General features: G+C 36.2%; 1 protein-coding gene across 2 annotated transcripts in view; it reads left to right on the top strand.

Moving 5' to 3' along the window:
• Positions 1-16,055, top strand: part of LOC130941725 (probable rhamnogalacturonate lyase B) — a 31,862-nt gene extending 15,807 nt beyond the window's left edge. For both annotated transcript variants that reach the window (XM_057870304.1, XM_057870303.1), the window contains 4 exons: positions 2,174-2,330; positions 2,647-2,763; positions 2,839-2,965; positions 15,712-16,055. In XM_057870304.1, the coding sequence (XP_057726287.1) occupies positions 2,174-2,330; positions 2,647-2,763; positions 2,839-2,965; positions 15,712-15,972 (662 nt within the window). In that variant the 3' untranslated portion in view covers positions 15,973-16,055. The remainder of the gene's footprint in view (positions 1-2,173; positions 2,331-2,646; positions 2,764-2,838; positions 2,966-15,711) is intronic.
• Positions 16,056-16,936: the final 881 nt, after the last annotated feature.

Below are 16,936 nucleotides of genomic sequence, written 5' to 3'. Positions count from 1 at the left end.
TGCGTTGGGATGGCTCGGTCAATTGACCATGACTAGGGGAGGTCAATTTCATCCGACCTTATGAGCCTTGGGATCGTGACGTTGGCCTTTGTCATGTCAGTGACAAACAAAGTGGTTTCATGATCTTGGGATTTAAGAAGGACTCTAGAGTTAAAGCGGCCAAAATGGATCCTTCCTTCATGTTGAGACCATGAATTCGGATGTTCAAAAAAAGAGAGTCAAGAATGTTAATGTCTAACAAGCTGACAGTTTTGTTTGGGAAATAGTTGAAGTAAACCGGACCGTGTTCTAGACTTGTTTCAACTGTTCCAATTAAGGAGTCTTGGAAGTCATTGTGTCTGATATCTCTAAGACACATGAGGATGGAGGCGTTCAAACCTTCTCGGATGAGAGGTTTGATGGCAACTTGGACACACCCTATGTGAAGATATCTGTAGCGACGGGCATGTTCTCTGACAGATTGGTTGGTCAAAAGATAGAATTCCTCACCGGAATCTGGTCCTAGAGGAATGTTGTTTTCAGCGATTTTGATGATATTGTCTGATTTTCTTTTGTTGTCATCAGGGACATATAACTCATCTTGAGGGATTTTGGGTATTTCCCAATTGTCAATGACTTGATTGATATCTTCGAAGCAGACTTCTTCTTCAAAAATATTGTGTTGGGGAGAAAGTTCTTCAAGACGAGCAACTTTTTCAGTTAGGGGATTGGAGGAAGAATGGATTGGAGAGGTGGAAGAGGAAGACGGAAAAAAAAAAAAAGGAAAGGCATCTGGAAAGAGAGCGGAAGAGTTTAGACATATTTTCATAAAATCTGATATCATTGTGCTCCTTTGGTTCAGAAAGAACATATATATTATCACTAAACTATCACTCAAATTTTTAATATATATATATATATATTAAAAATTCTAAATCCTAACCCTACGATAAAAACATAAAGGACTAAAATTTAAGATTCTCAAAATTAATATCTATAATAAAAGTATTTTAGTCATTTTTTATAATAGGATATTGTAGTCATTTTCTATAAAAAATAATATTAATTTAGACTAACTCAATATTTGATTCACCATTTTTCGGTTAAATCAATTTATCTAACATAATTTTAACAAAAATAACACGATTTGATTGATTATATGTGTTAAATTTTAATTATTAAAAAATATATTTATAAAAAGACGTTTTCAACGTCTTTATTTGAATAGCTCCCTTAGTTTATACTTAATTACTTAGATCTCTTTTTTTTCGGGTATTTAACTATATTTTAATACCAAAAAGAAAATACTGTACACCTGATGTATGTTCACATGAGTAATGAGTTATATGTAGTTGTCACGATTGAAAGAAGGAAGAGAATTTTGAAATAATGTTGAAATTCTAACTCACTAAGTACTATGCATATTATGTTGAGAATTAAAAAAAAAAAAGGAAAAAGCAATTTACAAATATGCACAATAAAAGTCATTCTGCCATATTTGAATACGCTATTCGTTTTAGAGAAAAATGCATAATAATATTTTTGAAATCACTCTTCGTTTCGCTTCTATAAATAACGAAAGAATTTCCTTCATTTTTATATTAGTAAAAGATTGAGAACCAACTATCAATTAAGCTATGAATAAATAAAGTATCTGCGAGAGAAAATAGAAAATGTGAGAAGAGTATAGTAATTCTCAAATAATATAAGGTATATGTCTATACATCAGGAATATTTTAGGTATAATCATTATTATTTTTTGGTATTACAATTATAATAAAATTATAGCAATTGAATAAGAAAGAAATCTCACTGAAAAACACTGCATTTATCTTTTGTGTGTGAAAATGTGAAAGAATATTGTGTAATTACTACAAAAAAAATATTTTGAGTGACAAAAATATTTTGACCATTATTTTTTTTTAGTTAAGTTACATATTTGTGATAATTATATATTTTCTAGACCATTATACCGTTTGTGCAAACTTGTTCCTAGAAATCGTGAAAAAGTTGTACAAATTGCATTTTTATATCAAAAACTAACTAATCTAACCCGAGAGGAGTTAGTTATAAATCTAGATACATGAGCTCTATTTAGAATCCTAATTCTGATCTTATATATGTCCAATTATTCTTGTAAGATTAACAAAACTGATAATATGTTTAATAAATATTATAAGCATGAAACATGCAGGTTGTGACAAAAACCTTAGTGACATTATTTTTGAGCCTCCAAGAGATGGTCCAACTTTATGGGAAATAGGAATTCCAGATCGTTCTGCTGCCGAGTTCTATGTTCCTGGTCCCAATCCAAATTACATAAACAAGCTCTATATCGATCATCCAGATAAGTTAGTCTCTCTTCAATAATTTGTCTCTTTTTTCTCTCATTCTCTTTAATTATTTCATCTCGTAAACTATTATTCTTTAATCAATGTTGTAGTGGAGTTCCACCAGAGCTTAGTTTGGAGGTAGGCCTAAATCAATTTTAAAAGTAACATTTTTAAAATGTAGCCAAACATATTTAAAATATAATAAAAGTATTCTATTTAAAAAAAATCACTAAAAAAATGCGAACAAACACCATAGATTGTGACCAGAGAAGTTTCTCCTCGACCACTTTATTAATTGTAAAGATATTTTAAATTTTGAGTGACTATTTAACAGGTTTAGGCAATACGGCCTGTGGGAAAGATATTCAGAGTTATACCCAAGGGAAGATTTAATTTATACTGTTGGTGTCAGTGATTACAGCAAAGATTGGTTCTTTGCACATGTCACCAGGTACATATATATAGAAGTGATTTCTATGAATAAATTAACCTATGGTGTTTCATGATGAAAGAAGAATGCATGTAGGAAGAAAGATGATGGCACTTACCAAGGCACTACATGGCAAATTAAGTTCGATCTTGCTCATGTGGAGGCAGGTGGAACCTATAGGCTGCGATTGGCTCTTGCAAGTGCAAATGTCTCTGAATTACAGGTTTGGAATATTTTTTTTAAAAAAACTTTAATTACTTTATCAACTTTTATAGATTCATCACATTTTCAATTAGATCTTCGTAATTTGAGTTTATAATTGAATTTTTATATTAGATAAAATATTTTAATTAGATTATTGTTAGAAAAAATTACTCTAAAAAACTGTCTAAGGATTGTTTTGCATGGGTTGATGATAGAGGTGGCAATGAGTAGAGTAGGGCAAGATTTGGAGCCAACTCTAACCTTACTCGCGAGTTGAAATTTTTATATAAATTCAGCTTTATTCTATTCATGGGTTGAGAATGTCTCAACTCTAACCTGCTCGTTCTTAACCCGCAAGTACCCGACCCTACTCGTGGGTTACAAAAAAGATGCAACATTATTATATAACATAATGATAATTTAAAATAGAACTAACTTTTACATAAAAAAAGTATTAAATTATCAATTAATGATCTTCTTTTAGTGGCTAAAGATTTTTTGCACTTAGTGAGAGGTTTTTGGTTCAACAACCACTTAAAATATATTTTTATATAAGTATATAACATATACATATGGGTTGGTCGGGTAGGTTTGAGACTCAACCCGTACCCTACCCTACCCGCACCCTACTCTATCCGCTGCGGATTGGGTTGGCAACCCTAACCAACCAGGTGGGGTCAGATTGGATACCTGCGGGTACAATATATGTTGCCACCCCTAGTTGATGAAAGGATCGGAGATTCGCCGATCTTAGTGATGATGTGATCGGAACTTTGAAGCGGCGGCAGTAGTACCTACAATGACACTCCAATGCTAAAATCAGAACGGTTTTAAGAGGTACAGGTTTAGAGTGTGTAACGTACCTGATAGAGTTTTTGGCTCCTTTATATAGTTTCTCTTATCATCTTATCTTATCTATTAGCTAAGATAAGTGAGATATTTAAATTTGAATTTTAGTTAATGATTCTCGGTCCTCTGACCTGTTGGACCGTAAGGACAGTTTGGGCTTAAGAGTCGAGTCATCGTTGGGCCGTCTGGGGTCCTAGACGTCAGGTCCGGAACTGTTGCCCCTGAAGCGTGAGAGCATGCTGGTATAGTCTCGTTGCTGATGTTGGTGAGCTCGATTCTCCGGATTCGTAGCTTCGGGAGTCCGGGAGTTCGTTGTTAGAGTGTGGGGCCATCCCTGCATCTGTTCGTTGTGTTTTTCAGTGGTAAGATTTTGTCCATTATGGTTTTCGAGGCGTCATTATAATGCTTAGTGGGAATGAGAGAGGTTTTTGTTTCTTTTTCAATTTTCTGCTTGTCCCTCTGTATTTTCATTTGAAACGTTAGGAGGTTTGATTTTCTTCTTGTAAATGCTTCCTTCTTTTCCTACATTTTCCTACTGGATTTCATTTTCCTATCCGCACGCTCTTTGCTCGTTGTTCCTTGGGTTGGTTGCTAAGGTTCTGTGGTGCTGCATTTCCTTGCGTCCATGCCACTTTGCCTTTTCCTTCGATTTCTAAAAATAGGTTGGCGCCCTTTATCTTGCTTTTGTGATTACGTGCACTGTTTTGCCTTTGTCTCTTCCTTTTTGTAAGGTTTTCTTCATGCTATAATAGTAAGAAAAGGGGGGTGCCATTATTTTTCTATTTTTGTATAACTTTATAATTTTGGTAGACTTTGGCATAAGACTTGTGTTCTCTGTTTCTAGCAAGTTAGCTGACGGTGGTGCCCCCTTTAGTTATAAGTATGGTTCGATGGAGGACAGTTTAGAAAAATCCGAGTCTGATTTTTACGGTTGGGGGCATACCGGATCGTTGCCATTGGGTGACTTCGGATGTTTCGGGTACGCTTTCTAGGCTGAGTGAGGGAGTCGTGTGTGGTGGAGGCGAGGCGAAGCGTTAGTATGAACTCGGGCTCGCTGATGAGAACAAGAGCGTATGTTACCTTAATCTGAATTCTCACCAAGTTCCTGATTGGATGTGGGTTCATGAACCTCTGTTCACTAAGTTGGGAATTCGGCTCCCCTTCTCCGAATGTCCCTTCTGAATAAGGTTTTTGCGGCGCCTTCCCAGTTGCATCCAAATAGCTAGGTGGCCATTCGAACGTTCGAGCTGGTTTGTGAGTTCTTAGAAATTCTGGCTCGGGTTAAGGTGTTCTTATTCTTCTTTCTTTGTATGATTCCTCATAAGGAAGGAAAACATCGAAAGGGCTATATCTCTCTTTGGGCTCAGCCAAATCGTTGATCCCTCGATTTGTTTGAGGATTCGTTCCACGGGTTTAAGACGGAGTATTTCAAGGTCCACCCAGCCCAGGGTCACCGTCCGTTTTGCCACTTATTGGAATTTTCGTGCGAGGGCTTCGTATCTTACCCGGATAACTTATAAAGGGTTGTCTCCCGAGAACAAAGATATTGCCGATGCTTTGTTGGAGATTTTTGGGGATAAACCATTGAATCCTTGCAAAGTTGTGGGGGATTTCGAGGCGGGTAGATCTTATGTGGGTAGGTTTTCCGCTTGCTCTGAGTTTCCGAGTTTGTGACGTCGTTTTATTTCCATGTTTATAACTTGTGATTTTTTGCTTTGTTTTCTAGTTAAGATGGCTGGTAGGCAGAAAACTTTGGTGAGGTTTGAAGGCTACTTTTATTCGCAATTCCGAGAGTGGGGGTGATGGGGGGCTTCGCCGTCAACTCCTCAACCTGCTTCTCAGTCGGGTTTGCAAATGGTGTCTCAGGAGGTGGTTGTTGCTGGGGCCACAAGTGTTGATGTCGAAAGTCGTGGAGATCTCGGTCCCTCGGTTTGGAAAGAAGCAGAAGAGGCCGGTTGAGGGGAGTAGTGGGGAAAGTTTGAAAGAGGAAGTGGGATTTACTTCCGTGATGGATAAGGGTTTTGATGCTCCGGCCTTCATTGACTAGCACCTTCTCCTCCATTCTGCAACCATTTTTTGGAAGGTGGAGCCAATGCTGTCCCAGGTGCTTCTCCTGGATGGCAAGTTCCATCATTCTTAGGTGGAGGTCGCCAAGCTGAAGAAGCAATTAGAGGATGCTAAGACCGCCCGACTGAAGACTACGAAGGATGATGAGGCCGGCTCGGAGGTTATGCGTCCCTCAGAGCCAGAGACCTCACTTGTTTCTCAGCTTGGTCAGGAACAAAAGTGGGCTACCAAAGCTGAGTTGGGAGCTGCTTCAGTTCATGTTGAGGTAGAGTCTTTGAAGGCCGAGGTTGTTTAGCTGAAGAAGGACAAAGAGGGCCTACTTGCTAATGCTAAGGATGCTATCTCAGCAACCGAGAAGGCTATGAAAACTCAGGTCTAGGTATTGGCTCCCGATGTTGATGTGTCCGTCATGGGGGCCTTCCGAACCGTAAAAGAGAGGAAGATTTTGACTTAGAGTAGTTTTTATTTTGTGCTTTTTGTAAAAAAATTTCGAAGTTTGTAAACTATTTGTTCGGCATATACATTGCTTTTGGTGGGCCTTTCCTAGGTTGTTCGTTTATGAACTATGTTTTGGGCCTCTTAGTGGGCTGAATTTAAGCTTTTTTGGATATCTATTTTGTTGGTCTCGGGGGGTGATCGGTTCCCGGAGTGGCCGTTTTGTTCGTACCATTTTGCTTTGGTAAAAATGTGAAAGATCAAGATAGTCTTAAATGAATAACTTTTTTATTAAAGGTTGGGTCTCGTTAAAATCTCCCGTTGTTTGTTTGGGTAGAAAAGAGTGCTCGAGAAAATAAATAAACATGATAATAGAAATAACAAAAACAAAAGAAATACAAAATCTGTAAATAAACCTTTTAAACGTTGCTAAAGTTATTAACTCGGTATAGTTTGCCTATGAGTAGTAGCACCATATGTTCGCAGCATTCCATGACCTTGGCATTTCGGTGCCGTTGAGTCGTTCCAGTTTGTATATATGCTCCCTTCCTAATTATAGCCTTAACTCATAGGGTCCTTCCCAGTTGGGAGTTAGCTTTTCTTCTCCCGGGGCGGGAGGACCGATATCGTTGCGCCATAAGACTAGGTTTTTTGGGTTGAAATCATGCTTTAACACGCCTCAAATATATCATAGGCTCACTCTTTGTTTTAAAGTGAGTTCTTGTAGGTGGACTATGCTTCTATCCTCATCCACGAGATCCCATTTTGTAACTTCGTTGTGTCCTCTGAAGGTCCTTCAAGGGTTGGGTTATCCCACCTCAATAGGAATAATGGCTTCTAGGTCGTATGTTAGCTTGAAGGAGGTTTCCTCGGTCGAGCTCTAGCGTGATGTTCGGTACGACCAGAGTACAGAACCAAGTTCATCAGCCCAAAGTCCCTTGGCTTTGTCTAGCTTTTTCTTGAGTCCTTTTAGGATAATCTTATTGGCCACCTCTACTTAGCCATTGGTTTGCGGGTGCTCTACCGAGCTAAATTTTTTATGAGATGCCGAGTCTTTCCAAGAACTCTCAGAAGCCCTTATCTGCAAATTGGGTCCCATTATCTGAGATTACAATCTCTGGGATCCTAAATCAGGTTATGACTTGTCTCCAAAAGAACTTTCAGCATAGAATGGCCGTGATTGTGGCCAGTACTTCAAACTCAATCCACTTGGTGTAGTAATCAATAGCCACCATGAGAAATTTGAGTTTCCCGGGAGCTGTATTTGATGTGCACTTGGCATTGTCTGCAGCTTTTGACTAGTTGAAGGGCATCTTTGATGATGATAGACCAGAAGTAACTAGCTCGGATAACTTTTTAGGCTAGGGTCTTGCCTCCGATATGGTGGCCGTAACATCTTTCATGAATTTCATGAAGTATGTAGTCTGTTTGTCCGGGATCTATGCACTTGAGGAGGGGTTGAGACAGTCCCTTCTTATATAATTGCCTTACTATTGTGGTGTATTTTGCAACCTCCCTTTCAAACATTTTTTCTATTTTGGGTCTTCGAGTAGGTCTTCGGTGGTGAGGTACTTGAGGGTTGGTAGAGTCCATGAGTGCTAGGTGGACAAGGGTAGGTTTTTCGAGTAGGTGGACACGCCGGTAGGTGTTTTTATGACTTTTTAGATTATTGTTTAGTTTCCCAAGAATGACTTGGTGCTTGCTAGCTTTAAGAGCAGGTTGGCTTTCACATTCCTTTCTCTGGGAATGTGCCGGATAGACACTCCACCAAATTCGGCAATCGGCTCCTTAACCTTGGATAAGTACTATTGTAGCAGGGGATCACATATTTGGTAGTCCCTGTTTATTTGGGAACTAACTATCTGGGAGTGACTGCAAACCTCAAGTCTCTTTGCAACGACATCGTTAGCCATCGTTAATCTAGCTAAGATAGTTTTGTACTCTGATTAATTGTTGGATATTGGGAATTCTTAACAAATTGACTGTTCAATAGTAATTCTATTCTCATTTTCTAATATTATTCCTACTCGTTGGAGCTGTTGTTCGACGAGCCATCGATGTGGAGTTTCCACAGTTTGGGAGCTTCGCTTCCCGGAATCATCTCAGCGATGAAATTTGCCATGGCCTGAGCCTTGATCACATTTCTAGTTTCAAACAAGATTTCAAACTAGGATAGTTTAGTCGACTAAGAAAGCATTCACCCTGCCAAGTCTGGCTTCTGAAGTACTTGCTTAATGACCTGGTCTATTCGGGCCACGATAGGGTGGCTTTGGAAGTATTGTCGAAGTCGTTAGGATACCGTGAGTAGGGCATAGGCAAGCTTCTCAAGCTGGGAATAACGCATCTTAGAATTCTGGAATACTTTACTTATGAAGTATATTGACTCTTGTGTTTCTTGTTCGTCTTCCCAGATCAGTGCCGATGCTAAAGCTTCTTCTGTTATGGAAAGGTAAAGGTATAATGTTTCTCCCACTTTGGGCTTCCAGAGTACGAGAGCTTCCACTAACATTTTTTTGAAATGTTGGAAGGCCTCTACACATTCGGGTTCCCACTTAAAACTTTTACCCTTTGTCATAAGTCTAAAGAAGGGGAGAGCCTTCTAAGCCGAGGCTCTGAGAAAACAGGAGAGGGTGTCTAGTCATCCAGTCAGCCTTTGGATGTCCTTGAGATTTGCAGAACTGCTCATCTTGAAGATGGCCCGACAGTTTTTCGGGTTGGCCTCCACTCCCCGTTGTGTGATCATGAAGGCCAGAAATTTTCCTGCTTTTATTTCGACTGCACACTTTGCCGGGTTGAGACGTATCCGGTGTTTCCTCAGAATTCCCAATATGAGTTTGAGATCGCCAATAAGCTCTTCGCTTGTTTCCATTTTAGCTAGCATGTCATCAATGTTAACCTCCAGTTTTATTTCTGGGAGGTCTCTGAAGATCTTCATGACGAGTGTTTGGTATGTGGTACCCGCATTTTTTAGTACGAAGGGCATGACTATGTAATAGTATGTACCTTCGGGGGGTTACAAACGCCATTTTTTCCTCACCCGGCTTGTGCATTGGTATATGGTTGTAACCTAAGCATGCATCCATAAAATTGAGGTACTGTTGTCTGGAAGTGGCATCCACCAAGTCGTCGATATTTGGTAAGGGAAAGGTGTCATTTGGACAAGCTTTGTTCAAGTTCATGTAGTCAACGCACATTCGCCACTTGCCATTTACTTTCCTTACCAACACGGCGTTTGCCAGCCAAGTCGCATATGTAGTTCCCGGATGAAGCTAGCTTCAAGTAAGCTCTTAACTAGCTTTTTAACTTCGTTTGCCTGGTCAGAGGACAACTTCCTTATCCTCTGGGCTACCGACTTGGCTTTGGGGTCTACGGCTAGGGATGTTTAAATCCAAATTGATACAAATCAAACTGCTCATCCAATCTAATCCAAACTAAAAATTGATTAAAATCACACTAATTTGGATTTGATTGGATTCTAATTTTGCAAACTGCATGGATCGAATCAGATTTTAGATATACTATTCAAAACCGATCCAATCCAATCCAAACTACACAATGTGCTATAATATTTTCAATTTATTATACACTTTTATATTATTCATATATTATTATTATTTATAAATATTTTATGTTCAAAATGAGATTTATTTATTTATTTTAGCTTTCCTATAATTTTATTTCTATTGTTATTCTATTGTTGGTTTTTCAAGATATTATTGAGACTTGTTGTGTCATTGTTGTTTATTTAAAATTTAATGTTTAGAATTGTTATGTATATTTAATTTTTTTAATTTACAAAATTTCAAATCCAATCCTTTCCAAACCGCTTAAAATTGGATCAAATGGAATTAGATTCTTTTTAAAAAATCATCTAATCAAAACCGCACCACAAGTAAAATTAGTGTTTGGATCGGATGAGTTTTTTACTCAAAACTGATTTAAACCGCACTGCAAACATCCCTATCTACGGCTAGTTGGTGAGACATCAAGTTTGGGTCTATTCCCGGCATGTCGGCGGGAGTGAAGGCGAATAGGTCTCTGTTTTCCTTTAGCAGTTTAAGGAGTTCCCCTTTTAGGTTGAAGGTAAGATTCATGTTGATGAAGGTGAACTCGCCCTTGATCTGCTCTATTTATAGTTTCTCCATGTCTTCCTCCAGTTCTAGTCGAGGCTGGTCATCTTGTCAAGCATCCAAGTCGGCTAGAAAAATTTCCGCCGCATTGCGAGACCGTTTTCGGAGGGCTAGGCTTGTGTTGTCGCATTCCACTGTGACTTCCCTGTTGCCATGTATGGTTCCTATGGTTCCGTCATATACCTGGAACCTCATGATAAGCAATTTGGTGAATATGGTGATAGAGAGGACATTGATTGTCTTCCTCCCTAGGATGATGTTGTAAGTCGTGGAGTCCTTCAGAACCACGAACTCGAAAAGTATGGTTCTCTTCTGGCTGCCAGTTCCATTGGTGATTGGTTGCACTATGGAACCGTCTGGTTTGAGAAAATTATCTCAAAGTCTGGTTACTTCATTGCGGTGACTTTATAGGTTTTCGTTTTGAAATTCTAACTTATCAAAGGCTCCCCTGAAGAGGATGTTGGAATCGGCTCCCATGTCCACCAATATGCGCTTTACTAACTCAGTTTCGACTCTAGCTGAAATAATGAAGGGGGCATCTTCTACTGAGGTGCCATTCTGGCAATTCTTGGAGGAGAATGTTATTGTCAGTGGGAAGGAGGAGGCTTTTTTCCGTCTTTTACAGCTAGCACTTGGAGATTTTTTTTAATGCGGATTTGGATTTTTCAGATGCATATTTCCCCGTGATGTCATTTAATATTATGGTTGGGTCAATCTCCAGGCTTTCATGATGTGCCGGTCACACCGTTCTAGGATTTCGTCCTTCCTACCCTGGTGACTTCTCCTTTTCGACCCTCTTGGCCTCTCGAATAATTTTGGCGAACTCAAGGAGTTTTCCATCTCGAATGGCATGTATGAGAGCATCTTTGAGGTCGAAGCAATCTTGGATTTTGTGTTCATATCCTCGATGATAGTCGCAGTATAGGTTTTTATTGCCTTTTGTGCACTCATTCAGTTGTCTGGCCTTTGGGAGGATGTCTCCCTCTACTCTTTGGTGGTAGATTTTGGTGATTGGGGCCAACATAGGGGTATAGTTTGTGAACTTTCCCACTTTAGGCGCCCGATTGAGGGCGGTGGTTTTGAGATATTCTTTTGGGACTTCTTTGGACGATGGATTATTCAGTGAGGCCGTGTGCCCATGGTTTCGTTTATTGGCTGCCATAACTTGGCACACTTCTTTGTCATTTATATATTCCGTTGCTACATTCTGGATTTCGTGCATGGTCTAGACCGGTTTGATTGTGAGGTGCTTTAAAACATTTTCGTTCATCAGCCCATTGGTCAAGCACAATTTGGCTATCGAGTCTACCTGTCGACCTCCAAACACTTATCGTTAAACTTGTCTAGGTATTTCCTTGTGGGTTTATCCAATCGTTGAGTGACTCTGAGTAGGATAATGTCACCTTCGCAATCTATGTAGTAAATTGTGCCATGAATTTTTTGGAGATGTTGTCGAAGCAAGATATTGATCCGTTCGGGAGGGCATTGAACCACTTGGTTACTGGGCCAGCTACTATCACTGGGAAGGACTTGCATCAAACTACATCGACTACTCTCTCTAGGTTCATCCTGGCCTCAAAGGTCATTAGGTGCTCCTTAGGGTCCATGGTGTCATCATACTTCATGTCTGTTGGTTTGTCAAAACCTTTTGCTAGCTTGGCCTTCAGGACTTTCTCGATGAATGGGGTAGCTCCCGTTATTACGTGTTCGCTCTTTCTTCTCTTGGAATCTATCCGGTGTCTCCTTTCATCATCTTCATGGTGGAATTTGGTTTTTCGAGATCTGCTGCGGTTCTAGCGCTTGCCGTGATGTCGTTTTGGCGATGTCTCGTTCCTTTTCTCTCGTTGTGACACGGTTCAAGAGATCGCTTCACTCGTGCATTCTTGCTGGTATCATTCTTTAGAGGCGACCTGGCCTTCTAGGTCTATACCCGTTGGTGTAGCTCTTGAATTATTCGGTTTGCATGTTCTCCCAGACCATCAATTGATCTGGCCTCGCCAGATCGGCAGTCATCTTCTTGTGGCTATTGCTTGCTACGGGTTGGCTGGGCATGACGACACTGGTTACCCTCCCGTGGGTCGGGGGTAATCATTGTTCTGTGGTTCATGCGCTGAGGGGATGTTTGTGGGTTTGGTTTGCGGTGGTGGTTTGAAAACTACTCTTTGTGATATTCGTCATGCTACCAAGGTTTCGCAAGTCCCCACAGACGGTGTCAGTGTACAAGAATTGCTTTGGACGGGTTGATGGAAGGATCGGGGATCCGCTGATCTTGGTGATGACATGATTGGACCTTTGGAGCGGCGGTGGGTAGTACCTGCAAAGACACTTTGACGCTCAAGTCAGAATGGGTCTAAGAGGTATAGCTTAAGGGTTTGTAACGTACCTGAGGGAGCTTTTGACTCCCTATATATAATTTGTTTTGTTATCTTATCTTATCTGTTAGCTAAGATAAGGGAGATATTTAAATTTAAATATTAATTAGTGATTTCCGGTCCTTTAGCCTATTTAAACCGTAAGGACGGTTTGGACTCAAGAGTCGGGTTATCGTTAGACCGTTTCAGAACAAAAACTATTACAAAGATTTAATTATTCAAAATGACTTTTATTACTTAAATTGTTAAGAAAGATTAATGTTATTTAAAATAAGAACTAAATTTTCTTATAAAGATATATCCTTAATTATTATATTTATTTATTTTTCATAATTTTTATAGCAATGATTTTTATTTTTTATAAAATTTTAGTTATTTTTATAATTATTTATTTTTCTCATTTAGGTCTTCCATCCTTTTTTCCTGTTTCTTTCGATTTCTTCTTTTCTTCACCTCATGGAATAGACTGAATAACAAATTCAAAATTTACATTAAGAGAACATATTATTTCATTGTTCACTTTTTTCCAAATTAATAGTTAATTGTTGGCAAAATATAATTAGAACCAACAGGCTGATTAGTAATTTCGTGACATACAACACAAATAGAATAGGATACACTCTTCAAGGCAACATGATCAAGAATATTGGTTATATATCAAAATGCGGACTGCCTAAATGTTGAACTGAACACCAATGGAGACAAAATTTATGCAGTAACTACTTAGGTAAATTAATCAAGCATGAACTATAATAAAAATGTTTATATTTAAACCGTATGATGTTCAGAATTTATGGAAAATTAAGCAAAGTATTCCCTCCAGATCACTGAACACTGACAATACTAAAAAACCTCATTTAACATTTTGACTCTACAATAAATAAATAAAGTAGAGTTTAAAATTATTCAATACAATATTTGAATAATAATTATATTTCGATCCTAAGGTGAAAGAGAAACAATTCTTTTCCCACCAAACATATCCAGTTTCTTTCTTTCTAGTCTCTGTATCTCTCTCTGCACCCTTGTCTATTTATTTATTTATTAAATAGTAATAACTAAATGATAAAGTAAGAAACCTATTCAACTTTTTTTCTTTAGAATTGATATAATTTTTTTTACTTCCTTTCGACTTTAGCTAGCCAGCTAAATCTTTTTTCTTTTATTTATCACACATATTTAACTAAGCTAGCGAAATTTTCTGCATAATTATTTTTTAAAATATAATCATAAAAAATTATTTTTGTAAATTCAAATAATTGAATCTATAATCTTTGGATTTAATATAATATTTTTATTATCTTATCTGAATTTAAATTTGTTATAATTATTTATATTTAATTTGTAAAAAATAAATTAATAGACATATTAATACTTATTAATAAACTTTTAAAAAAAAGCTATAACCTTTCTTATTCTACTTTAAGCTAATTGAATTCTAATAAATTCTACTTTAATTTAGAATCTTACATTTTTTAAATATTTTTAAATTTTTCTAATATTGAGATTTTAATATTTAAATTGTTTTGTATAAAACTAGGAATATAATATAACTCTTTGCAAATATATAAACTCTTAAATGTATCAAGAAATAGATTTTAGAGTTTAATTTTGATACACTGATATTGTAAAGTTTTTTACATAGTCGTGTATCATATCCGTTCTTTTGGATAACTATTCACGTGGTCAATATGAAAGGTAGTTATTTTTACTAATATGTCATTACGTAATAAAATTTACGTATAAAACTACTTTACACTGACAGTGTATCAAAACTAAATTTATAATTTTTAAGTTTACATTAATTATAAGGAATTATATTGTTATTAAATTTGAACTTCAAAAAAAATTTATAATTAATGTTCATCAATAGACAATAAACACTACAAATACATCATATGTACCAACTACTATATATAAAAAAATTTATTCTCCTAGTCAACTCATCATGCATGTCAATTTGTACAAAATATAATGTAAAATTAATATAATTTTAGATAAAAATAAATTTTAATATTAAATTTAAACTTTAAAAAATTGCACATATATATTTATTTTTTTAAAGCACATAATAATATTTATTTCTTAAATTTTTGTACATAAATCACATATATAACTTTTTAAGCCAATATGAATCAATTGTGTGAAAAAAAATTGGTATTATTTATACTTTAATTTTATACATTATATTTTTAAAATTTAAATAGATTTTTCTAATATTTAGATTTTAATATGTAAAATTATTTATCTAATTTACATATACATTTAATACATATGGATATAAAACTAAATATTTTTGTAAACGTTGCAGTCTGTTGCAATTTACATGTTGAAGTTATTTTTTCATAAATTGTTATTGTCTCTAGCGGTTTATATAATTTTAGCTAATTTTCACATAAATCTCTATATTTTATAGTAGTTTATGTATAAATTTTGAAACATCTACACTCTGGAGAAATTTATATAGAGTAAGTAAAGGATCGAAATGAAAATTATTTAAAAAATATTGAATGAAATTGAATAATTTTAGCCTGCACTTTATTTATTTATATAATTTACCCTTCTTATATATGTACCATTTTGTACAAAATATGAAGGATAGATTTATAACTTTAAATTCTAAACAATGAATTTTTTTCTTTATATATACTTTAATTAAAAATGATCCTTAAAGTTTATTGTATGGGGAAAAAGGAGAATGCTAATCTTCACTTTTTTTAGAGTGAAGAGTGAAAGTTATTAGTGCTACAACCTACAAATTTAACTCTTAGAGAGCGAAGATTGAATGCTGCTAGGTTTATTATTAGAGAAAAAAAAAATTATAAAATACTGAATGCTTTCGACTTCCATTCTATATGTTTGTCTCATCCCTTATTATAAGTATTAATGTATTATTCTTTTGGCATTTAAAGGTTAGAGTGAATGATGAAAAGCAAGATCCTCCACTATTTACAACCGGGGTCATTGGAAACGACAATGCAATAGCTAGACATGGAATTCATGGACTATACTGGCTATTCACCATTGATGTGCTTGCCCATCAATTATTGGAAGGAAACAATACCATTTATCTAACTCAGGCCATCGCTACAGGCCCCTTTCAGGGAATAATGTATGACTATATTCGTTTTGAGTGTCCCAATTCTTCTTCTGTAAAAGAAATTCAGGTTTAGTTGCCGTTCAGGTTCAAATGATTTAATCTATATCTTGACATTTCTAATATGTATACATTAGTGACAATAATTACTATTCACAATTTCACACCCTCAATGACTTACTGTATTTTAAGTTAACATACAAGTCATCACAGTTAATGAACACATCGAGAATGGGTTAAGACTTACAAGAGTATTTTTTTTAATGTATTTCTCTAAAAATTAATTTTTCCATACTCTATATTCAATAATATTAAAAATACATTCACCAATTTAATGTATAATATAGAAATATATATATATATATAAAACACATTTCCTCTTTTTATTATGTATATGGTTTCCTTTTACATTACAAAAAAACGCCGAATATTTAGATTTATCGTCGAAAAATAAATAAAATCTTATGATAATTAAGTTACCGTCAAAAGAAATCGGATGGTATAAACCTCGTCGGTAAATAGTTATCGTCGGATTTTTTGTCCAACGGTAATTATCGTCGGAGTCTGCGACAGATTACCTATCCAAAAAACCTTTTGGTTCCCGTTGAATTTTTCCGATGATAATGTTGGCGCCACAATATGTTGTTTCCTGCACTATGACCATCGAATAATTTTCTTGATAAATTCGACGGTAATGGCAATTTTAAAAAAATATGACCCAATTTTTAAAATTTTTTATTTAAATTTATTTTTCACACAATTAATGGTCAATTTATCAATAATAGAAACCAATTATGTAATATTAAATATCAAATGTTCAAATAAGTTAAAAGTTAAATAAATCAAATAAATACAATGAAACAATAAAACGAAATTAAAGTCATAATCACTAAAGATTCATGTAGTCTTCGTCATTGTTCCCGTGGTCTTGTTGAGGCGTGCAAAAGGTGGTAATGTCTGTGCATCACCAGCAGCACTGCTACCACCAGCAAGGATGATGTCAGCGGTGCGTATCTGAGCCTAGTACACCTCCATCTAAG

This window comes from Arachis stenosperma, chromosome 7, assembly GCF_014773155.1.
Source record: "Arachis stenosperma cultivar V10309 chromosome 7, arast.V10309.gnm1.PFL2, whole genome shotgun sequence".
In the NCBI taxonomy this organism is placed as follows: domain Eukaryota; kingdom Viridiplantae; phylum Streptophyta; class Magnoliopsida; order Fabales; family Fabaceae; genus Arachis; species Arachis stenosperma.
Note: the sequence above shows the minus strand (reverse complement) of the source record. Positions and strands in the feature narration are given on the sequence as shown.